The following is a 27,817-nucleotide window of genomic DNA, read 5'->3' on the forward strand; positions in this document are numbered from 1 at the left end:
AGCTAGCCAGAAGCCGACAGGCTACCGCAAGTCGAAATACGAATAAAAAACATGAATATGAATCAATATGAATATACCTAATATGAAAGTTACATGGTGTGCATTGTCCCACACTTCACAGGACATGATTGTATTATTTAACTTCATACTTATTAGTCCATAAATAACATCTATTTTTGTACTTTAAACGGACAGGGCGCAGTTATTAATGGTGATGGAAAGTTTTGCGAGATCTTGCAAAAGGGCTTTTTTTTCCCCCTCCATGTCCCTTCCGGGTCTCCGTCGAAAAGGAATGAACGAATGATATACGGATTCTGCCAAACCAGCATTCATGTGTGCTGGAACTGACTACTCAGCCTGGGCAGGAAGGCGTGCCCAAAGCAAGTTAACAGCTTGTCCCTTTAGTAAAAGCAATATGGTAAAAGTAAAATCAGTACGGTTAAACGACGAGCAATAGGGCATTATGAAGCAATATGCTAAAATCAAAAGCAATAAAGAAAAGTATTTTAATTATTCCTTTTATTTAAAATTTCTTTTATTTGTATTTATTTCAACATTTATGTCCTTATTCTTTTACAGATTTATTCTTTTGTATTGGTACTCCTATGACTCCATAGGTAATTGACACAAGAATCCAAGACCAAACGACAATAACAGCACATTTCAATCATCATTTTTCATCCGCAAGCACGAAGTTCCCCAAAAAAACACTTTGGCTTTGGTTGCATTTTACAGACAGCAGATATATTTGCCATGTCTATTGCGTGTTTAGGGCCCATGATCCATCCCCGTAGTGATGAGTACCTGTCCCTCAGCATACTAATAAGAGTGAGTCCCCTTCCCCTCTCTGCACATAGAGTGCCCATTCACTGCTCTGCAAACATGTGCCCTGGGCAGACAGACAAAAAGAGCTTTAAGTCCATGAGCAGTGGGCTGTGCTCAGTATTATTGGCAGCTTTTTGTTCCAATCAAAGGTGATGAAAAAGTGCAAGAGGAGAACGTAAAACACAGGCTTATTCCATGAATGCTAATCGGTTTGGAAGGCTTGTCTCCTGGCAAACTCTGTGAAAAAGCATCGTCCTTCTCACCCAGAGGAGCCGGATTCCAGTGCTGTAGCCGAGGGCCTGGCGTCAGGGAGACTGGGTTCGAGGAGGCGTGGGAGGGCAGGGGATGGGGAGCCGAGACTGTTAACCGATTAACGCTTCTTCAGGTGGAAATGAACGATTTGTTAATGTCACAGTTTGTCCTCTTTTTCTCCCTCCCTCCCTCCCTCATCCATTGGATCATCGCCATCGTGGGAAATCACAGGACAGAAAGTGCTCCGTAATCCCAGCAGAGCAAATCCGCAGCCCTGCATCAGCTCACGTGCTCAATGCTCTGCTCTCCTTTCTACACACTGCCGTGCTGCTCACTGAAAAGCCACCTCGCCCCCCCCGCTCTCCCATGCAGTTTTTCCAGGCCAAGCAGCACAGTGCTCCTGTCGCTCTCATCCGTTCTCCCAGTCAGTGGCTCCTCCATTCGTCCTTTAAGGAGGGAATCACATCCCTCTCTTTACAAGCCAGGCAGAGTAGAGGTGAGACTTTTGCTTCTCTCGCCTCATGTTCTCCTCTCAGGGCAATTTGGCAGTATCCCAGAGCCACAGGAGGGGCCCCGCCATGTGTTTCTGCTCACCTCTCCCGACCTCTGACAGCCACGGGGCAGTCCCAGCAGCCCCCAGACCGCCCACCCCCACAAGCCGCAGCCTCTTTTCCATAGTAATCACATCTCTCTGCACCATGATGTGGTTGCGGTCACTGGACACTTGAGACCTGGCATCTTCCTGTAAACTCCCCAGCGTTGGTTTTTGACTATTTTTAACCCCCCCTCCCCCACCACCAATAATAAATTAACCCCAAACCCTCTCCAATGGGGGGAGGAAGTCAGACCTGGCCGTGTGGTGGGGGGGGGGGGGGGGGGCTGAGTGCTAGCAAGCTAACGCTGACAGCACACTAAACTATACATCAAGTCTGGGGGCAATAAAAAATGCTAAAAATGAAAGATTCCAAAGACCACTTTTCCATCCCTTAAAAAAACCGATGTGACGTGCATCATGTTTGTTACGACCCCTTCCCTTGTGTACCCAGCCCCCCACCCCGTTACCCAAATGTCAGTTCTGGTTGGTGAGATCAGTTGTCAGTTACCGCCACAGCAGTAGAACAGCCAATGAGAGCAGAAGGGGGGGCGTGCTGGGCGGGCCCTGGCTGCCCGTGTCCTTGGCAGGGGCTTTCTTCTCAGGAGTGTAGGCATAAGGTCCAGGCCGGTCCGTCCTGGGGGCCAAAATGCAGGGGTCCCCACGGGGGCAGTGCTCTTCAATGCACGCACCACTGCCTGAGCCACTGATGTCATCACCTGTAGCAGGGGCAGGGAATGGCAGGGGGGTTTAGGTCACATCCCACCATTGGGTAACCCAGTAAAAATGCCTCAGCGGATCAGGGTGGCGATCACGGGCTGAAGATCACGGGCTGTAGACCCCTCCCATTCCACAGGCTGTCGCCCCCTCTGCCCCCCCACTCACTGGCGTCCTGAAAGTCCACATCGTTGCCGTCGAAGGCATTCTTCAGTCGGCTGGTCATGATCTTCAACTGCATGATCTGCTGACGCACATTCATGTCTGGCTTGGTGATGTCCATCTCCACCTCGGGGTTGTTTATCTGGTTGGCTAGGCCGTCGCCCATCTCTTCAGGGAGGTACCTGTCAGGTATAGGGAGACACTCTGGGTTCACTGGTTCAGATCACCTCACGGGGGCACTGACACGGAAGAACGGGGGCAACCCACCTGCCCTTGGTCATGCCGTTCCAGCACTTGTCTTTGGAGATGCTGGGCTCCTCCTTGTCCCCGCACAGCACCTCTGGCAGCTGGACCCAGTAGGACTGCTTCTCTGTCAGCTTGCTGTTCACCTGTGACATCTGGGGGGGACACACAGGAGTGGGGGAGGCGCTATAACATTGGACTGTTTCTGAGAGTGACAAGGGGGGGGGGGCGCAATCCACAGCAAGAGCACCAAGGACAAAAGAACATACGGGACCCCCCCTTTAGCCACCTGGGGCTGCCAGTTCATGCCTGGCCTCCTCTACACCTGAAATCCATCCTGCGGGAGGGGCCAACAGGGAATGTTTTCACAGTGGGCTCTACTAGAGTGGCTCAGAACCTTCTGGAAGCCTCCTGAGAGGAGCTGCCCGCTGTCCCACCGGGGTGCTCCAGGCAAAGCTTCGAAGATGCCAAACAACTGATCGAGCATGCGCTGGCGCCCCCAGTGAAGCAGACGGATCACAGCGAGCAGGTGGGTTTGATCCTGCTTCGCTCCAGGTGACTGGGACGTGCAGGCCTCTATGAACCACTAACACATTTAGCATGGGGATGAGAGGCTCGGGAAATGTACAGATAAAGAGTGTTAACTTAAATGGCTTAGCATAGCCTCTGTGTACGGTGAGTGTTTTACCCCCCAGTGCCCTGTAGCTTTCATGTAAAGGGCTTAGCAAAACCTATGTGTATGGTGTGTGTTTTAGCCACTACCAGGCGGCAGCTTTAGCATAAAGAGCTTAGCATACAGTGTGTGTTTTTGCCCATAGTGCTCTGGAGCTTTAACATAAAGGCTTTAGCATCTCCTCCACATGCAGCGTGTGTTGTAGCCTGAGGCGCTGTGTAGCTTTAATTTAACAGCCTTAGTGTAGCCGTAGCATGTGTCTAAGCCTTAGCATGACGTGCTGCCATAACAGCAGGCGGACTGACCTGCCCTTCCAGCCTGGCTGCCAGGATGTTGGGAACCTTGCTGTCTAGTGTGGTCCCCGGCTTCTTGGCCTCCTCTGGCCGGGTGCTGTGGGTGCTGCGGACCTGGGGACTCCCACAAGCCTGCGACACCTGAAATGCAACAACCCCAAAACAGGGTGTAATGCCACCTTAGGACAACAGGTGGTGTAGCAGTTAACAGGAATTGTGTTTGTGTGTGTAATGCAGCAGGTTTAGGGATGGTGAGAAAATACTATGTAAAACCATCAAAAACTGTCTTCTAATAAAAATCAGGGCCGGTGTGTGGCTTAGCGAGTTTGGCACGTCACCAATTAGAATCCCTTGAGTAATGTTACTGTTGGGCCCTTGAGCAAGGTCCTTAACCCCAAATCACTCCAGGGACTGACTAACCCTGTTTTCTCATTAAATGTATGTCACTTTGCATAAAATTGTCTGGCAAATAAATGTAAATGCAAAATCTAAAATGAAACCCCCAATCAGGAAGCTAGCCAGTGTATAAAAGGGATTTCTGTCCCGGAGGAGGGTCACCTTGCTGGTGAAGATGTCCCGGTTCTCCTGCATGTTCATGATGCCGTCAGAGATATGCTGGGGGATGGAGAAGATGGACACATCGAGCCTGGAGTCCCCAGAGATGAAGCGGGTGGCCATCTGCAGCAAGGCAACTGGGAAAGAGAAGGGAAGGGGGTCAGTGTGCCACTCCACGGGCCCCCAGACCCCTAACCCCGAAGGGCCCGCGGCCCCCTGATCCCAATGGGTCCTCAGACCCCTAACCCCAAAGGGCCCCCAGGCTCACAGATTAGGTTGCTCCACTCGGGTTGCAGGTCAGCCTGGTTGGCCAAGCAGCCCTTCATGACATTGCGGCAGTAGTTGGCACAAGGCTTGATGGAGGCGATGCCGTGGCACTGGGGGCAGTATGTCATCTTCATGATGGCACGGGTGCACTCTGAGCTCAGCGGCACCTGCGGGGGACAGCAGGGAGGCTCAGTGAGGGCGCGGTGCAGTGTCTTACTGGAGAGGGCAAGATAGCTTTAAGCACTGGATCACCCACCATCTGCTTTCTGTCCATCCATCCATCTATTACACAACCTCTGACTCATCACTGTAGCTGCCTGGACCTTCCAAAATGAACCACAATCTGCTCCTGCTAGTCACAAACCCAGTGATCTGTTGTCTCTGAGCTGGGGAGGGGCAGAGCCACTGTTCGATGCAGATCTTGAACCCCAAACCATTTTAAACATGGCTTGTGTCTGACGTGACCTTTGACCTTCTCTCCGAGACACACAAGCGATTCCACTTCTCCGTGGCCTTTTGGGGAAATGTTTCAGTGGGGGGGCAGCGGTTAAGTTGCTCAGCAGACAGATAATCAGACCCTCTCTACCCTTGACCCATCAAGCCCACAGCCAGGAGCAGCTGGGTTTATAGCCTGTGCTCTCAGGTGACCCAGACTGCCCAGCCTTCCCCTCATCCACTGGGCATTCTCAAGCAGGGTGACAGCGGTTTGTGAATTTAGCATTATTGCAGTTATTCTGCAACAGATAGAGTTGGATGTCTTGAGACCGGTCTTGGTCTCGAGACCACTTTTACGTGGTCTTGGTCTTGTCACAGTCTTGACAGTCTTTGGTCTTGGTCTTGGTCTCGGATCCCTCGATCTTGTCTTGGACTTGCTGTCTCAGATCGACATAGTGGTCAGGAGATTTGGAGCGAAAAGTATCCATGACACACAACATAACGTTTGATAATGCAACATTATTATTATTTCGCCTTTCGCGCCCTTCAAATGCAACCAATCTGGCACTTCAGGAGGCCTTCAGAGCGGTTCAGTTTCTGCCAGAAACATGCATTTTGTTGTGATTCAGACATTGGCGCTCATCCAATCAAAATACACGTTATAGGCGCAAAATAAGTTAAACGCTAGATCCAGCATCACAGGCTACAAGATGTTGCAATCTTTAGTTTTCCTGAAGTGCAATCAACCACTATTTTAAAATGTGAGCTGTTTTCTCTCTCTCCCTCCTCTCTGAAAATATGCATATTACATCACTATTACAGTGATGCTCTCGTTCTCTCTCTCTCTCTCTCCCTCCACTTTTAAGTATTTCATCTATCTGTATTAGTTTATCAATCTGTTATTTGTCCATAATGTCTGTGTTCTATTGTTCTTGCCCTACTGAACAACAGGCTTGATATCATTGGCAGTGAGTTGTCACTTCAGATATCAAGATGTCAGAATCTTTTAAGCACTTGTCCTTAATTTTATTAATGCACAATTTGATGTGCAGTTTGTATTGGTATATAGTATTTGTAGTTTGCATTTGATTCATGTGAAGTGTGCACATGTCTTTATATTGTTTGATTACAATATTATACTTAAAATGGTGTTGACTAAATAAATGTGACCATTGGATTTCAAGTAACATCTGCATATCACGTTGTGTTGACTTAACAGGCCTAATCCATTTCAGGGCAGTTGATATCATAGTGTCGTCATTTGTACTACTACAGTGGGACATGATGCAATTTCAAGTTTATAATTGTGTGTCTTCAATTTGATTTTACAATTTCATCTACAAATTAAGTATATCGTATTTTTCGGACCATAAGACGCACCTAGTTGTAGGGGAGGGAAATGAAGAAAAAAAAGATTCTGAACCAAATAGTGTCCTACAATATTTTACGTCAACCATGTACAGTGAACAGTAGTCAACAGCAGCATTAAGAACCATTATCACTGTTATTAACAAATAAAGTCAGTAAAAAACAATACAAGTACAAAGAAACAAGAAGACACTTCAGTAACAAGACTTGGTCTTGGTCTTTTCTTGGTCTCGGTACCCTCTGGTCTTGGTAGTGTCTTGGTCTTTGTTTAGGCGGTCTTGACTACAAGTCTAGCAACAGATGGGGTCATTTTGGTCTGGGACTCTAGGTCCGATTGGTCACTGTAATGTCCTGTTTACCAGGGACAGATTAAAGACTGAATTTCACATTTTACATGACAAATGCTTGCATACTTTTTTAAATTCCAAAATCCCTGCTTTTGCTGATTAAAATCCAAACAGGCTTGGGCAGCAACTTGGAGATGCAGATAATGTCGGACAAACCATGTCTGCTGGTGAACACTAAGTTTAAAATAGCGTACAAGCGTATCAGTGGTGATGAAATCCTGTCTGGTGGCTGAACACAGCGGCAGATATTTGTAACTGCGACTCATGAGGCCTTCACCGGCTGTCCCCGATAACGAAATTGCTAATGAATCATTGTGACATCCCAGAGACAAACGGAATGTTCTGCTTTGCTTTTCACCATGGTGATGATGATGATGGTGAGCCTTCAGCCAAATTGAGGGTGCGGCATGAGCAGGGTTAAGCACACAGCTGTGAAATCAAGCCCCTGCCCCCCCCCCCCCCCTCAGATTTGCACTGCGTGGGGTTTACACTCCTCCAGGAAATGCGTTTCGGAATGTGCTACAAACAGGATGTGGAAGGTGTCAGACAGATGTGCGGTCAGGGGAATTTAGTCTGGATGTTTAAAAATGGGAAAAAAAAAAAAGTTTTCCTGTTAAAACATCACCAGAGCAGAGTACATCACAGAGCTCCAGCCAGAAGCAGAGAGAAATCCCCCCCGCTAGTCCCAGGAGCGACCTACAGCAAGAAGTGGATCTCCACACGGACCAGCTGTGTCTAGGGGAGCCAGGTGCGGGAAGAGGTTTGGGATGGGGGGGTCGACACCTGTGACAGGGGGCTGGTCACTGTTTCACTCATTCATTAGCTTAGCTCCTCTGATGAACATGAACTGTATGAGTAAAGAGAGCAGAATGCTTTGGGGTGGGTTTAAAAAAGGCAGCAAGTGACCTGATTGCTGATCTGCTTATATATGTGTGACACTCTGGGAACAGCCCCCCCTCACCCACAACACAAGGCAGACCACCGGTGACATCAGTGACACAGGCATACAAAATGCAGGAAATGGTCCCATCCCACAGCCCGACCCTGCTCGATCTTCATGCCGCTCAGACAGGACCGGAGAACGCAGCAAGTATCAGCCCAAATCCCCCCCCCCCCCCCGAGAATAGAGCAAGTTAACATGATGTATATGTCTAAAGCAGGAAGTGGTGAGGCGTGATCTTCAGGAACATGCCGCACCCACACCACATTAGCACACTGCTTCATCCAACCGTCACGGAAAACGTGAGTCACTCCATCCACCGGAAAGTGCCAGAAAGCTCGGGAGATGAGCCTTCATCCCCGCCCAGGCTCACTCTCGGCCACGTTCGGGGACTGGATGGCATGTCCCCAGCTGGGACATGACAGTGCGGAGGTGTGAGCAAACAGGAACTGTCCCCGAACAGCGATTTGTGTCATTGTGAATCGAACATTTGCCCGGGAGACAGAAAGAGAGGAATGGAGATTAGGGTAAAAAAAAAAAAAAGGCATTTAATGCTAAGAGTGCGAATTGCCCCAAGCTGCCCCTCCATGGTGATGGAGAACCTTTCAGAAGTGCTGCCTTTGGGTACCTGTGAGACTTTGTGGACCACGTCATGGCTGACGGAGAGGCCCTGGACGAAGGAGCGCACGGCCACGAAGACGCGCTTCACCCGGAGCCGCAGGTCACGAGGGGCATCCCCAAACGGCCGTAGCGCCTCCATCTGTTTGGCCAAACACTCCAGGAAATCACCGGTGGTGGGCTCCTGCAGGCCCCACACCCGGAACAGGCGCTCCAGTAGGCGTGGCCAGAAGTCGTTGAGCGCCTCCTCCAGGTTGACGCCAGAGCCGCGGTGGTAGCGACGCAGGTCGGTATAGAGCTCGCGGGAGACGGCCGCACCCTCTGCGTACAGCTCACCGGGAGTGCTGCCCAGCCAGTCCTGCAGGAGGCCTTCAGAGCGGTTCAGCAGCTCTGCAAAGTACCCTGGGGGGTCGGAGATACAAGAATATCAGCACCCCTCCTAAATGGAAGTTATTTACAGGAGCTATGAAACCACACGGCCACTACCATACAAATAAACACAACATGCAGACCGTTTGGGAATAATACTGGAAGAACAACAGGAGAAAAGTCTACCCCCCCCACTCTCTCTGTCTCTGCCCCCCCATCTCCAGCAGCACCTGACATCCCTCAGACCCCTACACTGGATGACTGCTATCCTTGAAAATCTTAGACCAGGGTCTTGTGGGGGTTAGGAATTAATCTGTGCAACCCAGCCTGACAGTAAAAGTACTGTGAGGTTTGGGGTATCGGAGGAGACCATGCCCCCCTGCACTGCTCCTTCTGCCCACCCCCGAATCGTCAGAAACATCGAAGTGGGTCACAGAAACAGGAGAGATATCCAGATATAGACGAGAGCTGATCGGAGGGAGGAGACATTACAGCAGTAAGAGACACAGACAGGGACAATCACAGACATACAGGGACAGACCTCTGTGATCATCAGCCCTGAAATGGTACCAAATCCAGCCCCAATCCCACAAGGACCCTTTTGTTTTGTGTGTGAGTGTGTGAGCGGGTATACCAAAATACTCTTGTATTTTTTTTGGTTACTTATGGTTATGTAGGGGTTAAGGTTGTCATAGTTAGCGTTAGCATTTTTCCCATAGAAGTGAATGAGCAGTCCCCATAAGGATAGGTATACCCGACATGCGTGTGCGTGCGTGTGTGTGTGTGTGTGTGTGTGTGTGTGTGCGCGTGCGTGTAGGGGAGGGGGGGGCCCCCTGTGCGTTACCCATCTCCATTTCCCTGCCACGGACACAGCCAGCAGGAACGTGCACACAAAGTTAATTTTGGACCACAGAGTAACGGTCCAGCCCAGGTCAGGAGTGGTCCTCTGTACTTCCCGGCGCCTGCAGGCTTCAGCTCACGGCCCGCATGGATCTGGATGCTTTTCCACAACCTCCCAGCACTTGGAACAAGCTCCTTATCCTGCCCATTACAGCGACACTCTGGGCCAAAACGCACGCCTTTGTAGAAGCACCACTGGAGTCAGGGCTTAGATCCTCGCACCAGCCGGCTCCCAGGCTTCTGATCTGCACTGCGGTCCACAGTGCCAGATCCCACATCCATCCAAATAGTAGATGGGGAGCGGTTCTCCAGATCAGAGTTTGCCGGGAGACACAGCGAGTGTCCACCTGGATTCAGGATGGTCACATGATGACCTCGCCGTCTTATGGCGTCACACAGATACACAGAGAGAATTACAGACACTCCACAGTGTCCCCTCCCTGTAAGTGAAGGCCAAACTTTAAATATTAAGAATGTGCCTGAGCAGTGGGTTCGACAGCACAGGGAAAAGCCCTGGCATGGCGCAGATGCAGACCGACCAGAGTGCAGATGCTGGGCAAGCACTGCGCAGATGCAGACTCAGGCAATGTGGCTTAAGTGACGAGGCCACAGGGCCGGAAAAAAAAGCCTTCTGGATGAGGCTGCTCTTACCCCATGCATCTGGAACATGCCCAGTGATGCCGGGCTCAGCAGGAGAACCCCCCCCCCTGACAAGCGTGACTATGTTGTGTGTGGGGGGGGGGGGGTGTTGGAGGGTCATTGTGGGCATCTCAGAAATGCAGCCAGATGGCCTGGTGACCGAACCGACCCCGTAAGTGACACAGATCGAGTGGAAATTGTCCTGATCTGGGGGGAGAGAAACACACGGAGAGTGACCCCGGTTGGGGAGGGCGGTCAGCACAGTAACAGTGACCCACCGTGGCCTCTACCACCCACAGGGGGCGATCACGTGCTTCTCAGAATGCCAGATGGCAGAATCAGCCACCTTCCCATTGTGTGCTGCGGACGGCCGTCCTTGGGACATGCCCGTTTAAAAACATGATGGTTTGTTAACCACACTGCCGCTCTCATGCTTTCATTACTACCTCATCCCCCTCCTTCACCGTCCCCTCACCACAGCCCCGCCCCCATCTACCCCATGCTGCCATGCACGCCATCCTGACTGGCCACCAGTTAGAGGGGAGTCAAATTTACATAACCACTATCACACCTGTAGGTTTATAATCAGATTTCATACCCCCCACCCCCCCACGGCATCTCATTAACCTTGAAACAATGTGTTTCAGACACACGGCGAGGCTCTCCCCCCCTATTCCTTCAAGGGCAAAGCTGGCTGGCTGTGATCCACAGAAACTCCGCCCTCATCCCATGATATTTCTGTTTATTCTGAGTAACCAAGCAGTGTAGCTTGGAGGGGGCACTGAAGTGGAAACATGATGATCTGACAAGAAGAGTTGGGGGAGGCAGGAAAAAACGGCACACCCCCACCCCCATCTAACAAGCTCAGGCTGTAATTAACCATCAGTGAAGGGCTCTCCACACGAAGTAGCACACCTCCGGGCTTGACCTGGGTGCCTCATCTTGTCACTGACAACCTCAGTTTTGGGGGGGGGGGGGGGGGCAATATCAGACACCATTCCAGCCCTGCTCACAATCCGGGGGTACGGTGGTTACATCGGGAACACCCAGAGCATCCCGCAAGCTCCTCCTCCCCCTCATCTTCCTCATCCACCCTCCCGGGATGCCAGGCCGGTCAGCTGGCTAAGCCCCCCCGGATTCTTAAGATGCGAGCCACATCCACACATGTGATCATGTGACTGCATACCCTGGACAACAGCTGCAAATTACAGTGTTACAACTGGGGGGGGACTGGGATAATCTCCCAAAAAGCAGGGGCCTGGTGGTTAACGTGACCCACCCCCCTAAACACAGAGCGGTACAAACAGCTGCAGCACTGAGACGATCAGGCATGTGCTCCTCCCAGAATGCTTTGCTCTGCTCAGTCAGGCGTCAGGTTGTCATGGTAATGTGGTGACATTTGTATTCCATGCACCCTGACCAATTAATGGGCAGCGTATGACTCAGACTAACCCCCCATATAAACAATTCTATGAACTGAAAGTGAAACAGGAGTGTTATTGTACATTGTTTCTCACACACACTGGTCACTAGATATGAAGATCTGTTGTCTCGGCCCCCAGGAGCCAAAATACGGCTACTGGGAGTCTCACACAGCCCCGCCGCCGTCACTCACCATCAAAGTTCCCGTAGAGGGTGCTGAGCGAGGCCTGCAGGGCGTGGCCCAAGTCGCGCACCTGGCCCTTGAATTCACGCTGGCTCATGTTCCACAGACTCTCTTCCATCTCACTGACGCAGCAGGTGTAGCCCTGGGGGCAGATCCGCAGGTGCTCGCCTGTAGAGGGGGGAGATCAGGCCGAGATTAAGTAATGGACGTGGCCTAAACGGAGCAGGTGTGGTTTTAGCTCCAAAATATTACACCGTTTGGAAGTGGATCACACTAAACAGTCGACAGAGGAGAAGCAGGGAAGTGACAGGAAAGGAAGGACAGTGTCGCGGTCGCAGTGAAACAGTGCAACGTTTCAGGCCAATCGGAAAGCACATGGCCCCGGCAATGGGGTCATGTGGACATGTGGTACCCAGGGAATCCAGGCAAGGCAATGGGGTGCATTTCACTGGGCAACCAGGAGATATGCTGGGGCTTACCTACCCAGGGTACGGGGGTGCATAGCCTACATATGAAACCCCCCTGCACCCCCCACCAGCTGTGGGCATGTTAGAACCACCGTGGCAGGAATGGGGGCAAGTAATAAGTTCCTTCAAAAGAGCTTCATGAGCAGCAAGGACACACGTAGGGAATAATCCAAGATTAATGACAAATAAAAAGATGTAGAGTGAACTATCATGAAGATGATGAAGAGTGCGGCTCCCTCTCAATCAGCAGCGGCGTGACTGGATCTGGGGGGGGGGGGTAAAGGACCCGACCTGCTGGTCAGCAGTTCCGTCGGCGGTAAGAGGCACCCATCGAAAAAGCCATACAGTTCCTGCTCTGTTACCACCAAGTCCATCGATTCATATTTCCTATACATCCATGTGCTTATGTTCTTAAACACAATGCTAACAACCGATGAGCAGTGATTGGGATTTAAACACATGCAGGTTTATTCGCATGAGCTCAGAAGAAATGGGGTGAATGAATGGAAAAAAGAAGTGGGGTCAGGACGAAATATTACAGTGTATGGAAGTAAATCTCACACACCAGCTGGCAAAAGAGAAGCGGAGCAGTGACAGGAATGGACGGACACTGTGGCGGTGAAGCACTGCTACGTTTCTAGCAAATAAGAATGCATGCTGTCAAGTGGGTGGGACACGGACCCAGGCCAGGCATCCAGGCATCTTTCACTGAGTGACCAGGGCACAGGTAAGAAGAGCAGCTAATCAGCTGTCAGCCACAGGGGATTCACCCAATGGCTGGGAGAGGCGCTGGTCACCGGGGGGGTGGGGTGGATGGCTGCTTTGTCCTCAATGCTCTCCCCTATACCCCACCAGGTCAATCCACAGCCAGTAGTAGCTTCCAGCCGAAGGTAGTTCCTGATAAAACTGCAGAGCCCCCAGGACAGTGACGCCACCCCCCCCATCCCATCCCTGCCTTTGTGTCATTTAGCTCCTTTGACTTCTAAGGGCACCGATCCTCAGGCCCAGAGACCGAGACACAACATACTCAACTGGATGTGGGGCTTTTTCCATTCGTGACTCAGGCTCAATACAGGCTCTGTGCTCATCTGAGCCCCTGCCAGGTAGGGTGGATGACAATGTCCCAACTGTTAGAGTTACTGATGGCGTGCCTGTGACAAGCTCAGCATCAACTTGGTAGCACAAAGCCGGGCCCGCGGCCCTGAGTGACCCAGCGGTGACACAGAGCCGACAGAACGGACCAGCGCCAGATTTCACCGCCCACCAGTTTTCAGGAAAAAGTCACAACACAGACGGCGGCATCAAGGGTAGCAGTCGCTGTAGGAAACGAAGGTGCTGAAACTCCTGGGCGTGAGAAGCGGCAAGCGTCTGGCTGGGGGAGACATGATTGGGGGGGGGGGGCACGCTAATGCGGGGCCAGTGTCAGCTCACGGCCGCTGTTATGAGGGGCCACCTCACAACAGAGTTGAGGGAGCTGCGCATTACAGCAGACGGATAACGGCAGGGCGGCAGACGGACAGACCCGCGGGCAGACCACCGACAGCTGGGCCTCCATGCTGCTTAACTACAGACGTCAGCCTGCCTGACCCTCGCTGGCACTTTAGAAGGCTTTGCTGACCGTGGCTGTCCTGGCAGGGGGGCAGGGGGACATCTCCCCACCATCAGCTTGTGCTCACATGTGCTGGCTCGCTTCTGGGGCCACATGCTGCCTCATCGTAGCCCCTCGCCCCACTTCCTGCCCCCCACTCTGTAGTTCAAGTGGCCTGGGGGCCCTAAATGACAGCGGTCCTTCTCAGTTTCTGTGTTTAGTTTCCTTCCAGGCAAGTAATCTGGGGCAGCGAATCAGCATCAGCGGGGGCTGTGATCTATTCTTTTGCTCTGCCCTAGCAGCAGAAAGAGGAAATCCCCTGCCCCCCCAGCCAGGATGCGAGAAGTGAAGCATCATTTAGGATAGATAAACAGCCCCGTGTGCAGTCGGGAGTGGGGGGGCTTCAAGCCTGATTAAAGCATAGGAACATCAGTCTTTTTTATTGCATTAGTCAGGTTAGCATCAGTGATGGTATAGTGGATATTCCTCATAAGTCTGATTTCTGTAATGTGCATGTGTTTAACAAGCGTGCAAAGCAGTTCTATAGAACCACGAGGATACAAGGCCCCTCGGCAAATGTGTCCGAGGGTGTCCTGAGGTATGACTGCGGACCCCCACCCCAAACCTGGGGGCAAACAGATGGCGGCTACCCGATTACATCTGCAACCGAGGACAAGAAAAACCACCCCAAACAGAGTTCACCGCCCCACCCAAAATGACAGCCCTCCCCATAAATACAAACCAGCTGGCCGCATAGGGACCCCACCCCCCAGCAATAAGCCACCCGAATCACTTTCAGGCAGCAGTGTCTGTACACCTCTGTCGGGGCAGGGGGAGGGGCTTTCACCAGGGGACAGAGGCCGTGGTCGACATCACGTTCCTGAACCTGCCTCACCACTCCTGCACTTGGATGCCAACAGCCAGCACTTCATGTGCTGTCCATACAAACAGAAAGAGCCACAGAGCGGCGCTTATCCCAGTCATAAAGGCTAGGGGACAGCAAGTCTGGGCCGGTGTGTGAGGTGGATGAGATGGGAAGGGGAGGGGCACACCACTCCAGGGAAACAGAGCAGTGTCATAAAGGCTGCGGGGAGCTGAGACACACACTGCACAGTCAAACTGGCACTGACTGTCGTTGGTACATGCAATACAACATCAGCTGGGGAAAACACAAATTGTGTCTTTTTTCCCCATTCATTCATTAATTCTGTATCCCCCCCCGCCCCCCCGGACACCCAAACTACCTTACAGTTGTTTCTTGCAGCCCCCTGTCCTTTGAAAACCCCCCAGCCTTATAAAACCATCAGGACAGGACAGTAAACCTGATTGATGTCTGTCCTCATGGTCGATTTCTACATGATCCCACATCAAGGCGGTTCCACCCCCCCACCTCCCTCCTCCGTCCACCTTTGTTAATGAGCTCCTCAGTCCCAGCTGGACTTCTCCAACCCCAGGGGGAGCTGCTGAGACCCGATTGACCATCACTCCTGAGGTGTTGCTTGCACCCGTCCCTGGGGGCACCAAAGCACACCCCCCCCCCCCCCCAATTCTGGGAATTGCACAGCCACGGTGGTGAGGCAGGAGTAAGAGGGAAAAACAAAGTTCCCCCGGCAACGCTGTATGTATCACAGGATGAGGAAGAACCCCGCCCCCCTCAGGGGTCCCCAGCTCTCACACCCTGGAGCTAAGCTGTGCAGTTTACTTTGGACTGAGGTTCCTGACATAATCTCAATGATGATGATGGTACAATCAGAGGCAGAGGGCCCTCCCCATGCCAGCCAGGCATATGCAGCATGATGTCACCACTTCTGTGGGGTGTGACTGTCACCGTTTCGGTCTTAATTAAATGCATAAAGTGAGTTTGTGGGGAGGCAGCTGCCTGGTTGGCCTCGGTCTCCCCTGCTCCTTTGTCGTCTAGCTCCTTTGATTTCTGAGGGCACCAATCCTCGGGCCTAGAGACCTAAAACCCATGCTAGCTCCCCCCACCCCCACCACCAGGACATGGCCCCACCCCCCTTTTACATCTCCAAGCGATTGTCCGATTTCTGCTCCTCTGCCGTGTAAATTATTCATGAGCTGTTGCAGCCCCCCCCCCCTCACAGGAACCGGGATGGGGAGAGGGGACGCAGCATGCAGACATATCCCGTTTAATGCGAGGGCTCAGTCTAGCGGCCCAGAAACCCGTTGTTACACCGGCACGGCAGACGGGTGCAGGTGAAGCTCCCAGCAGCTCACTGCCATGCAGAGGGCGGAGGTGGCTGCCTGGACCCCATCCAAATGGACGCCTCCACCCTCTCACCAAGCTCCTTCAGCAGAAACACCGCCCTGGAGCACCTGCAAGTACGCCTGGATGCAGGTCTGTGTACCAGGGCTTTACATCCATCCTGCATCCTGATTCAGATCGATCTTTCTCACCATTTTCCTTCCCCCTCTCTCTTCACTTGTTCCTCGCCCACCTTCATCCCCATCTCCTGGAGAAACAGTCGGGACCCATCTTAAGCTCGTTGTCTCATCCCATGCCGAGCAGAGATCAGTCATGAGAAAATTCCGGAATCAGACGCATGGATGCTGATGTCTCTGGCCACGTTGTCATACAGTGGCTGTCCCCCTACTGTGGCTTTGACTATAGTCTGACTGGAGTGACAGTGACTATGTGGGACCAACATGCCATGCCATTAGAGTGAAAATCCAGGGCTCCCACTCTCACATTAGCACAATGGGAACATTTGATTTTTAATGACCAAAATATTACTCCTCCCCCCGGCCTCCCCAGATGAGTTGGGCCCATCCTTTTATCCCTCTGAGCAAGAGCCCATCACCTCCAAGTAACAAGTATCCATCAGCTCACAGCAGTCTCTGTGGCGGGGGGCAGGACTCCAAAAATAGCATCAGACAGTAAACTGACTTGGTAACGAGGCTCAATGTGGGGGCTTCAGGCGACATAAAACATTTACGGCCAAAGGCTTTTAGCGAACTCAAAGCAGCCACCCCTGCTACCCCTTACTCTCCCTCCCAGTTCACATGGAGCTCCTCATCAAGAGTGAGGCATGAGAAGTCACCTGTAAACACCCCTCCACCCCAAACCCCGAATGGAAGCAGCCAATCACACAGGCAGATGTCACACATGAACCAATCAGCGAGGCCATTACAAATGCTGCAGGTGGTTCTGCACGCCCCACCCCCCTACCCTATATGCTTTACTGAGGAGCCCTAGTGCCGAACGGACCCCCCACCAAAAGAGTTGTGGCGGCTTAGGATAACATGGAGGAGAACTTCCCGAGATGCTCAGCTGACCTGCGGAGGTGAAGCCAGGGGCAGCTGGACTGGAGCAGGACAACCCGTAAAAAATCCATTTCACTGATGAGGGCTTAGAGCCCCCCCACACACACACACACACACGAGCTGGTGGCTTTGGCCAGAAGGCTCAGTTTCAGAGTGGCTAACGGGTGTTGTGTTATTTGAATTACTGCCCTTAGTACTTGTCCCACAACAGCATATCATATTAAATTTTTTAGGGTCCTAACCCAAACCCCCTCCCTACCACCACCACCACCACCATTGGCCCAGACCCTGAGGATTGCCATCCTACTGAGGCTGCACACACACACATAACAGAAATTATGATCAGCACTGATTCTGCCTCCGAGGCAGATTCTGGCCTGGTATGGGGCCGCCGCCTCCCCACATGACAGCAGAGCATGCCCCCCCAAATCGAGCAGGGAGGCTACGATCGATGCTGCCAGTGGAACGAAGACCACGCGAAGCGGCCCAGTGAATTATTCACAGCGGTGACGGGCGGGGGGGGTTAGCAGACCAATAGAGATGCAAATCCGTCACCCGTCCCAAGCCGCAGAATGCCAGACCAGAGGTTTTCAGGCTTTTGGAACCACCCTAGAATTTTGCAGAACTTTTTATTATTTTGATGGCTGAATATTTCAGTAAAGTGATTCGGGTTCAGAGACACAGCTGTCCAGTGAAACCCACTGTGTGCAGGACTAAGGAGAAGGAAGTCAAAAGAAGAGAAGGGAAAGGGTGAGAGAACCCCCTCCCTCACACACCCAACACCTCTCAGTCCCCAGAACAGCACCCCCCCCCCCCTCCCCATTTCTTATGGTTTCCTCACCGCGGCACTGTGGCCGGTCCGCCGATTCCCGCTGCCGGACATTAACCTCGCCTGCTGCCCCTAGAAGATACTGCCGAACTGGACTGGGGTTGGACCCAGCCTCGAGGAATTGGCGATTCCCCAGTGCCTGATCAGAGTTAATTACCAGCCTAAAAGGGGAGCTGTGGACAGTGGTACTTATGGTGCGTTCCACTTACCCTCAGAATTCGGATTCCGAGTCGGATTCTGGGTTTTGAAGCCGGAAGTGATGACATGCACGCTCCCGTTTCTCGGAGATGCGAGAAATATCTCGGAGCAGCACAGAGGATCCAAGGAATGCAAGATGGCTGCGCCCTTTATCAACAGAAGGGAAAGTTGTAGTTTTATACTGTTTAAGCACTACTTCTCATTTGTGGATCATTAAAATCGGTCGCACACACTATACCACCCAACGTATCTGTGGACGTGTTGCTACAGAGTTTTATACGTAAAGCTAACAATGGCTAAGAAATAACCGGGTTACAACTGGATTTCATGTTTAGTCGGATTATTTGTGGGATTTAAGGTAGTTCAGGCTAAGTGAACGAAGATAAAGGCCATTTAAACTGAGGTACCTTAAATCCGATAAGTTGTCTGGTTAAGCAGCGGATATGACATTCTCGGCCGCCAAAACTTGGATCCGAAGGCAAATGGAATGCACCATTAACATCATACCTGAGGAATTAGTCTCTTCACTCTGACTGCTTTGACTCTCTGAAGCTTTTCGTCTGCTCACCTGCCAGTCAAAGAAGTCTGATCACTGACAGCAGCAACTAGTGGACCGGAGGAACAAAGGCAATGACGACATGGTAGGGGTGTTGCATCGAGGTGCTCAAGCTCCCCCACTTGTTTTATGGCTGTACTACACGGCAGCCCAAAATCCCAGCCCAAATCAAGATGGCGCCGAGCAGCTGTCTGGCCACTGTCCCAGTGGAAGGCGCCATGCAAGGGGGCCAGTTCTGCCCCGAACCAAATGACACGGCATCATGGATGCAGCGGCCAAGCATTAGGGCCGAGGAAAATATTAGTGGGAAAAGAGAAGATAATGGGCCAGCAGAATGATCCAACCACATATAAGACGAAAGAACGTGCTGAACTGGAACACAGAATTAGGGCGAGGCCACGGCTGGGGACTGGCTGTTTGGTGGGGGGGGTGAGGCACAGGCTTTCAGCTGAAATTACATTCACACTCATCCGTTTAACTGACGCTCCCCACTAAAGGGACGTACGCGTGAAAGAGAGAGAGAAAGAATCCCCCTATCTGGCGGAGCCACCGCTCAGGCCAGCGAGCCGTTTATTTTGGGAACAAATATGTGTGTTTCAAGCAGCAAGCTCTGATTGGACAGCCCAGTCACATGAGCATGACAGTGCCATAACGGTGGGAGATCAAAGAGCTGTGAGGATGGTAACCATTAAAGTCAGGGCACGGGTAAACAACGTTGTACGGGTGATTTTACTGGGAGTCCATGGGCACGTGACCCTGCACAGCCTTCAGAAGCTCAGTGTAAGAACAAAACAGTCTCGATGACCTGATGCCATGCAAGAAGGTCACTGAACAGCAGGGGGCACCCTGGCACTCAGGTGGCTTTCCGTATTGCATCTTTAAACTGAACCATCAAAGCATCACATCCTGTAGCATAGAGACTGGACTCATGAGCAGGGAAATCAAGGGGCTGGGTGGGTTTAACAATCTGCTGCAGAGGGAGATTCCTAAATGCCACAAAGAGTAGAGCCCCGTGACTGTAAAGGTCACAGAGTCACCCAGGATGTGACCAAAGGTCAGGATGACACCATGGTAGGCCAGTGACACCAAACCTCTCCAAAACACCCACTATCAGCCTTTTCCCCCAAGCGACAAGGCCACCGGTAGACCCCCACCCCCTTGGCAGGGTAGCTTCAGACCCACCCAAAAGCTCCACCACCCCCAGTCTCTATAGGTCTCCAGCTGGAGGACATAGGTTCCCAAATTAAAAAGGCAATGTTCACTCAGCCTTTTATGTCCTGCCCCAGCAGGCTGGTCAAATACCCACGCAGGGGGTAATTAGAGGGCCTGGAGGGCCCGGGCACAGACATACCCGTGGCAAAGGAGAGCCGCTGTCCACAGCTCCCCTATTAGGCTGGTAATTAACTCTGATCAGGCACTGGGGAATCGCCAATTCCTCGAGGCTGGGTCCAACCCCAGTCCAGTTCGGCAGTATTTTCTAGGGGCAGCAGGCGAGGTTAATGTCCGGCAGCGGGAATCGGCGGACCGGCCACAGTGCCGCGATGAGGAAAACTCCCTGCTTCAGCATTTAAGTGAGTGATCAGCACATCTGCTGAGCCAAAGCGAAAGCGGTAGACCAGCGCGTAATCACTGCCCCATCTCTGGCGAAGGGAACTTTGTGTTTGCGCGAGTTACCATGACGAAGTTCCTCAAACATCCAGCTTCATAATAACCCCCGTGACTGACCCAAACCGCAGCTCCTCTGCTTATAATTAACCGGCAGCTGTTATTAAGCCCGGATCTGTTGCTTGATCCCCATGGAAATCAGCTGGTCGATCCTCATGAGGATCTGACGCTTCACATCCATGAAAGTCTGAAGGCCGCCTGAAGTACTACACCCAATCACGCCTGCATGTCACCTGGGCAGGTGAAGCCCATTGTCCATCGTTATCCACCATCACACCCACATCTGTGGGGTCTCTACTCGCATCATACAGTAAAAATCCCCGGCAGGTTTCTCTTGCGGTTTAAAATTCACGCTCGCACGCTTGTCTGCCCACACGCAGCTGTCTACAGAGTCCCCGATGAAAGAGCCCCGACAGGCGGTTCCTTACCCGAGATCTTGATGCGCGGTACCCAGCTCTGGCTGAAGCCCTTGTCGATATAAAACTGCCGGACACTGGAACAGCTCCGAGGTTTGCCATCATTGGCGACGGCCGGGACTGCGAGCAGGCAGATGAGGAGTGCCAGGGGGGCGTCCATGCCGGGCGGAGGAGATCGGGGGGCTGAGGAGCAGCCGGGTGTCCAGAACGACCGGTTCCCTTAAAGCGCACACAGCTTATCGCCGGGACCCCTTCGCCGATCCGCTGCTCGCGTGCAATTGCAATAATGGATAACGTCCCCGGAAAGAGTCGATGTCAGCACTGCCTAAAAGGCTGCTATTAAAAAAGAGGGGAATTAAAAATATCAAAACGTATATATTAAAAAAAAAACACAAGTTGTAATCCAGAGAAGAAAACCGAGGCAAAGTACGCGGAGCGCCCCCCCCCTAACAGATGCGCTGCCGACGCGGCCGCACGGAGGACTAGCTTCGACTCGTTGCAGCCTGCCTTTTAAAGTGGCCGGCCGCCCAATGAGATGCGGGAGCCGCTTATTTCCTTACGGCCTCCCTTCTTTTCTCCTTGATTGATGGGCTCGCAAGAGATCTAGGGGCTGCTGTTCCCAGGGAAAGGCGCCCGCGACTGGGGAGAATCTCTGCTGCAGCGCCGATCGGACAGTTATGTAGATAAATGACAAAAGACTGATCGCCAGCCCAAGGTGACAATGGCAGGCGTGAAACATGTGGTGTGTGGGAGGAATGACGGCACGTTAACATTTCGGCGTCATTTTAGTCAGACACAGCATTACCGAATACGGCGAATAGTAAAGGGGAAAGTCCCCATAAAGAGACCCTGAAAAAACCTGTTGTGCTCTAAACTGCTCCCCTGACGTAATCGTTCATTTTAAAGGCGAAGTTGCTTCGCATCCCCGGTGCAGCAGGAGCGGACCGCTCGCTGTAACTTTAATTTTCTTGGTTATGCAAAGAAAAACTCACATTACTTGTTTATTATGGCATGTTCCTGTAAAACGTTGCAAATGTGACACTTACTACTTTTTCATTCAAACGCAACAGTAATGCTTTTCTTTTCGACGACGCTTTTTTGTGCAAATACAGTCGCCTTCAGTCACAAGAAGCGATTCATTTACTTGAATAATGTACCTTTAATTGGAGCTGGCGGCTATGACAGCTTCATTTCCCTCCGGGGATTAATCCATCCATCCATCCATCCATCCATCCATCCATCCATCTATCTATCTATCTATCTATCTATCTATCTATCTATCTATCTATCTATCTATCCATCCATCCATCCATCCATCCATCCATCCATCCATCCATCCATCTATCTATCTATCTATCTTTTGTTTGGCACTTTGTTGAAGTAATTCTGCTTCAATATTTTTCCTATTTTGTTAATTGTCATACATATAATGCAGAAATTAGCTTCATACTCGGCACCGTCACCCCTGGAAATGATATGACATCGAACAAAACAGCAAAAGAAATCAGTAGATCAGCAAATTTTCACTATTCACTGTAGCAGTCACATCAGTGGATGTATGTATGTATGGATGGATGAATGATGTATGTATGGATGGATGAATGGACGTATGTATGGATGGATGTATGCATGGATGGATGTATGCATGGATGGATGTATGTATGTATGAATGTATAGATGTATGTATGTATGAATGGATGGATGGATGTATATATGGATGGATGTATGTATGGTTGTATAGATGGATGTATGTATGGATAGATGTATGCATGGATGTACGTATGTATGTATGGATAGATGTATTATGATGTATGTATGTATGTATGTATGGATGTATGCATGTATGTATGTATGTATGGATGTATGTATGGATGGATAGTCTCGCAGCAAACCCTCAGTTTTGACCCTGACCTTCTGGGCGTCTGCTCTCAGGGCATTCCCCAGCAGGGCCCGGGGTTAGGAGATGGGGGCCAAGGGGGCGGCTATTTTTTTGATCTGCCCAGGGTTGAGCTGCATTTGCCCCAGACAGCCCTCTTTCTCAGGCTGTCAGTAAAGGGTGAAAGCTCTCCTGGGGGGCATTTATTCCCTAGGGGAGAGCACTAAGTGACACCCCCCCCCCCCCCCATGGACACTCTTTGTAAGTGGGTATTTTCACAGCCCCAAAATAAAACGCAGACCATGGTTTCCGCTCAGGGGCAGCGGTCAGCGTCCCACCTCCCACAAAGGGGCTAGAGTACTGCATTTGGGGGGGAGCAGGGGGGGTGATTCCCCGCATGCCACAAGGACAGAAAGTGAAATGGAGTGACAGGTGGGGTGACCCAGGAGCACATTCTATAGGCAAATGTCACAGAGCAGGAGACATTTTCCTATGAGCAGGACTGTCTTCGTCCTCTTCTCACTGTCATCATCATCATTATCATCATCATCATCATCATCATCAGGTAAATGATTAATTCATAACAGGAATTTTTAGACACCCCAAGCCACCTTTGGGATACTTGGTTTTGTGCTCCTCTGTGCCACTGACCCTGGACTAGAGAAGCAGTTGGAATTCTGGATCGATGGAAGAATGGATGGTTGGTTGGCATTGTTTTATTACATTATTTTGTTATGTAATGGACACTTATGCAAACAGTGTCTTCTTGGATACATACTTTTGTATTATATATGGTCAGGGGTGTGACACCAGGGCCACAGTCTGGGAGAGGAAAGGGCCTGTATCTTCTGAAATATAAATGCCCTTTCTTAACTACTGCTCCCCCTGGTGGCCTTCCATGCCTCCACACCGTTAACTGTAACTGTCAACAATAAGCAGAATTTTGGATGAAGAAAGTGATAATTAGGTATAAAGTGCAATTAGAAATGACAGTGAAGAGTGTTATGCTGCTGGTGCACAGGAGCTCCGGCCCCACATTGACCAACATGGTATAGAGCAGGGTTCTTCAAATCTGGACTTCGATTCCAAATCCAGGCCTTGTTTTCAGTTCTCCCAGGTAGTTTGTTTAATAATTACTGATTCTGATTGGTCAGAGGCTTCACACCTGACTGACAGGTAAAGGAAGGCTGGAAAACCAGCAGTGCTCGGACCTCGAGGACCGTGATTTGAATAACCCTGGCATAGAGCAAAGTCATGCCTGAACATGCAGGGAGGGCCAGGACCTCCTCAGGCAGGATCCAGCGCACCCCCCCAAGTACAAGGTCAATGCAGGCTTGAAGTCACCGCTGCCTATGAGGGTCTGGCAGCTTCCTGGGAGAGTGGTACATGAACAGCAGGGGGTCCTGGACCCCCTTGGTATGTAAAAGACGAGATGGCCTGCCTGAAAAGTGATCGAGGGAGGCGGGGCTCATTCAGGATTCAGTGGAAGGAAGAGTCTTCATCTGTCCTTCTTGTCCAATCAGAAGAGTTTCCCACGATACACCCGCTTATAACACTGGACGGTGAGCCTAGTCAGCACCTCAAAGAGCTTCACACTGTCGCCCTCACAGCCCTGGCTCTGACTTTATAGAATGTTCTCCTTAGCTTTTCAAATTTTGTTTCATTTTTCCAGTCCCACCCTCTTCTGCCGTTCACTGCGGCCAGAGACACGCACTGCCCCTCCAGAAGAACGCACAGCTCCCCCGCCTGGCACGTGCTCATGTGACACCAGGAATAGCGTGGCCTGGCGTCTGGATCCTTGCGCGCTGACGCGGCTCCTCGGGCCCAGAGCAGGCTCCCTATTTCGGGAAAATAATTACTACGCAGGGGCTGTAGGAGGCCAGCTCCAGCTGGAGCAGTTGGGGGGGGGGGCAGCCTGTGTGGTGATGGGGGGGGGGGGGGGGGGTCACATCATGAAACCCCAGTAACTGCAAAGATGCACTGACACACAATGGACATATTACGGGCACAGTCACAGAACAAGCTTGTTTTACCTCACTGCCAACATAGAGCAGTGCAGGACCCCCACCTGCTCAGGTGAGGGATAATGTCATCCCATTGGCCCACTGCAGGAAGACACAGTGCCCCTGGTTTTCCTGATCAGTCCATACTGGGAACTAGGTTGGGGGTTGGGGTGCGGGGGGGCACTCTGTCATCAGTGTGTACCCCAGTGTCACCATGGTAACCTTGAGCGAATGGCGTGACCTCGTTACCGCACAAATTTGGGAAGCGGCCTGGATCACCGGATTGGGAATCTCATTATGCCAATACCACTGGCTCATCCCTGAGCCCCTGAGAGTGTCAGGAGCTCGGTGATTGGGGGGGGGGGGTGCTATTTTAGGACCAGTCAGGAACAGTATGTCGGGTCCCAATTAGTTGCAGCTCCTATTGTGTAGGGCAGTTACGTGCACCAACATGCACAGGTCACCAAGGCCCCCTACTGGCCTGCTTAAAGCCTCCCAGCATGTACTGGGGGGGGATGGGCTGTCACACATGCCAGTGCCCTTCCGCCACCAAAATCACCCGCTCATCACCCCCTGTGATCCATCTGATTAGCTCATTGAAAGAATCATCCTCCCCCACAAAAAATAACAAACTTTACCTTGTTGTCTATGTCATGAGCAGTGCCACCCCATCTATGACTGGACTGGCTGTATTCAGTAAGGACACCTTCCCCCTCATCATCCAGCACCTAGGGAACCATACTAATCATAACACCACCAAGACCTATACAGAACCAGCAGGGGGCGCCAGAGAGGAAGTAAAGCGAGACGGGGTCGGCAGGTGAGTACACAGCCGTGAACGGCCATTGTTTATTGAAATGTCATCTAGAAAGAAATGCTGCATCCATTAAGCTGAGAGCCAGATGCCCCCCAACCCCCATGACACCCCCCCCCCCCCCAGGCCTTCCACGGAGTGGCTTCCCAACCAGCCCAAACTCTGAGTTCTTCCACACTGATGCTGGAATGAGCGACCCCACAGGAAGGAATCAGTAATGACACCCATCTGCTTTATCTGGGTTATTTCGGTGGTCGCCTGTCTTGGGCTTCGTCGTGGATTTTTTCAGGTTACTGGGTTAAAAAACAAGTTAAAGCATCATACAATGGGGGGGGGGGGGGGGGGCACTGGCATCTCGCAGGTTTTCAGAGAAACTAAGTAACAAAGAACTGATGGCTGAGTCACACGGACCCGCAGCCGCTTTCTCCAAAGGCGGTATCCGGTCCTCTTGCTATTTCATCCTGGCTGTTTTCAGAAAGGTACAGTGCCCACCTTGCAGCTCCAATCCTGATGCATGGATGGATGGATGGATGGATGTCCATTCATCTTTCGCTTTCAGAGGCCTTGGTGGTTCAGCCTTGGTTCTGGGCGCTAAGTGAAATTTCCCGGCCCAATTAGAAGACAGTTTGTGATGAGCATGGAATCATAGGAACTTGCTGTGATACTAACCCCTCCCCCCCCACCAGCCCCTTGTCATGTGATACCCCCCCCCCCCCAAATCAACACACTTCTTCTCAGAGGGAGCAACTCAGTAGGTGAGTTTGGGAAGCCTCGCCGTTGAGCCCACGCAGACGGTAAGCATTAAAAAAAGAAACAGGAGAGAACTGGAGGTGTGTGTGGAGTATGTACATTTATACACGTACTTGGTGCTGTGGTCGCATGCTGGTCAGGGAGGGGGCACGAGGGGATTGGGGGGGGGGGCTTCTCATTACGCCCGAGCCTGGGGAGCACCGTCTGAGGCAACAAGACCAACGCCATTTTGAGGTTACGGCAGGAAGGGGTGAGACCAGGTGCGCAGATACAAGGCGCTATATAAACACCATCACCCTGTACCGAGATCCTCGGCCTTTCTGACTCTAGCCCGGGACGTGGATTGTTCTAGAAGCGGAGACATTGCTCCCCATACTCATGCATAAGCGTAATTTAGAAAAGAGCTAAATTAGAAGAGTGTTAATAAGGAAATCATGGGGCAAGTCAATGACGGGGGTGTCATATCCACAGGCACCTCGCGATGGCGCTCTCCAGAGCTGCTGCTTAGTAAGGGTCCAGATCCACATCTGAGTCCCCCCATGTGCAGCATCAGGTGTGAGACACACGCTCCCCAGGCTCAGGCCCCACCCCACGCTGATCTGTTCGTGCTGGTGTCGTGCGGGAGGGCCCGGTTCTAAGGTTCTGGGTGTAAAGGGCGAGCCTGACTGTGGTTTTGGGAAGTACATTAGCATGTAGCGCTATGAGGCTATAAGGAGTAACTGTGGCCTGTGGTTGTGGGGGGGGGGGAGTTTCAGGAAAGCATGGGAGTGGGGGGGACGTGGCCCCCTCCCCACATGCGGTCAGCTACCTGAGAGCAAATTGCAAACATGGCTGTCATTGACCCCCGCCCCAAATCACACCCCCTGGAGTCCCAGCCAATGAGAACAGAGTCCAGGAAAAGCAGCAAGGAAAGATGACCCCTCCCCCTACCCCCAGTTCAGGCCAGTCCAGCCCTCAGCTCCGGTGTTGCAGTCCATCTCACAGCGGCAGGGGGAGGGGTGGCAGGAGTGAATCCTATGGACACCCCCCTCAGAGCAGGTGACACTGCATTTGTGACACCAGCATGAAGAGGGTGGCAGCCAGCAAGAGCAGCATGGAGGTGGGGGCAATGGTGTGGGGCGCATCTGAATTCCCCGATGGGATGCGGACCGTGGGGGGGCGCCGGGGGCTCTCTAGAGGGGGGTCCTTCCTGCGGGACGTCCCCTTGCTGTGGAAGGTGTCAATGTCGTCCTCGTCCTCTGTGGAGGTAAAAACAGTAGGCCAGTCAGAGGGTGATGGAGGCGAGGGGTCACTCCAGTCCCGCTTCTGCTCCACCCATGGGGCTGTGGGCTAGGTGGACTCCCCCCTGTCCATCGGGGGGGCAGGGGGGAGATTATCCTGGATTAGACAGGATTATCGGCACCCCAGTCCCTATGCTTGGTAGCACTTTAGTCCTGAATTCACACTCCATTTGAACACGCAGCAATCAAACGAGCTTAATCACCTGGGGGGCAGGGAAGAGGTGAACACTCCCCAGTCCACTCTAACCAGTGAGAAATGATACACAACCAGCACCTGAGTGTCAGCACTAGT

General features: G+C 51.9%; 2 protein-coding genes across 3 annotated transcripts in view; both read right to left on the reverse strand.

Moving 5' to 3' along the window:
- Positions 1-1,258: 1,258 nt before the first annotated feature.
- Positions 1,259-21,490, reverse strand: LOC111834038 (glypican-1-like). The gene is made up of 9 exons (XM_023792906.2): positions 20,815-21,490; positions 11,811-11,969; positions 8,298-8,689; positions 4,581-4,746; positions 4,316-4,449; positions 3,770-3,898; positions 2,816-2,946; positions 2,555-2,730; positions 1,259-2,388 (listed from the first exon to the last, which is right to left on the reverse strand). The coding sequence occupies exons 1-9, from the start codon at positions 20,960-20,962 to the stop codon at positions 2,177-2,179; spliced, it is 1,647 nt and encodes a 548-aa protein (XP_023648674.1). The 5' UTR covers positions 20,963-21,490; the 3' UTR covers positions 1,259-2,176.
- Positions 21,491-25,621: 4,131 nt separating this feature from the next.
- LOC111834039 (glypican-5-like) overlaps positions 25,622-27,817 on the reverse strand; it is a 54,696-nt gene continuing 52,500 nt past the window's right edge. For both annotated transcript variants that reach the window (XM_023792909.2, XM_023792907.2), the window contains one exon: positions 25,622-27,483. In XM_023792909.2, the coding sequence (XP_023648677.2) occupies positions 27,275-27,483 (209 nt within the window). In that variant the 3' untranslated portion in view covers positions 25,622-27,274. The remainder of the gene's footprint in view (positions 27,484-27,817) is intronic.

Source organism: Paramormyrops kingsleyae, chromosome 4, assembly GCF_048594095.1.
Source record: "Paramormyrops kingsleyae isolate MSU_618 chromosome 4, PKINGS_0.4, whole genome shotgun sequence".
NCBI lineage: Eukaryota > Metazoa > Chordata > Actinopteri > Osteoglossiformes > Mormyridae > Paramormyrops > Paramormyrops kingsleyae.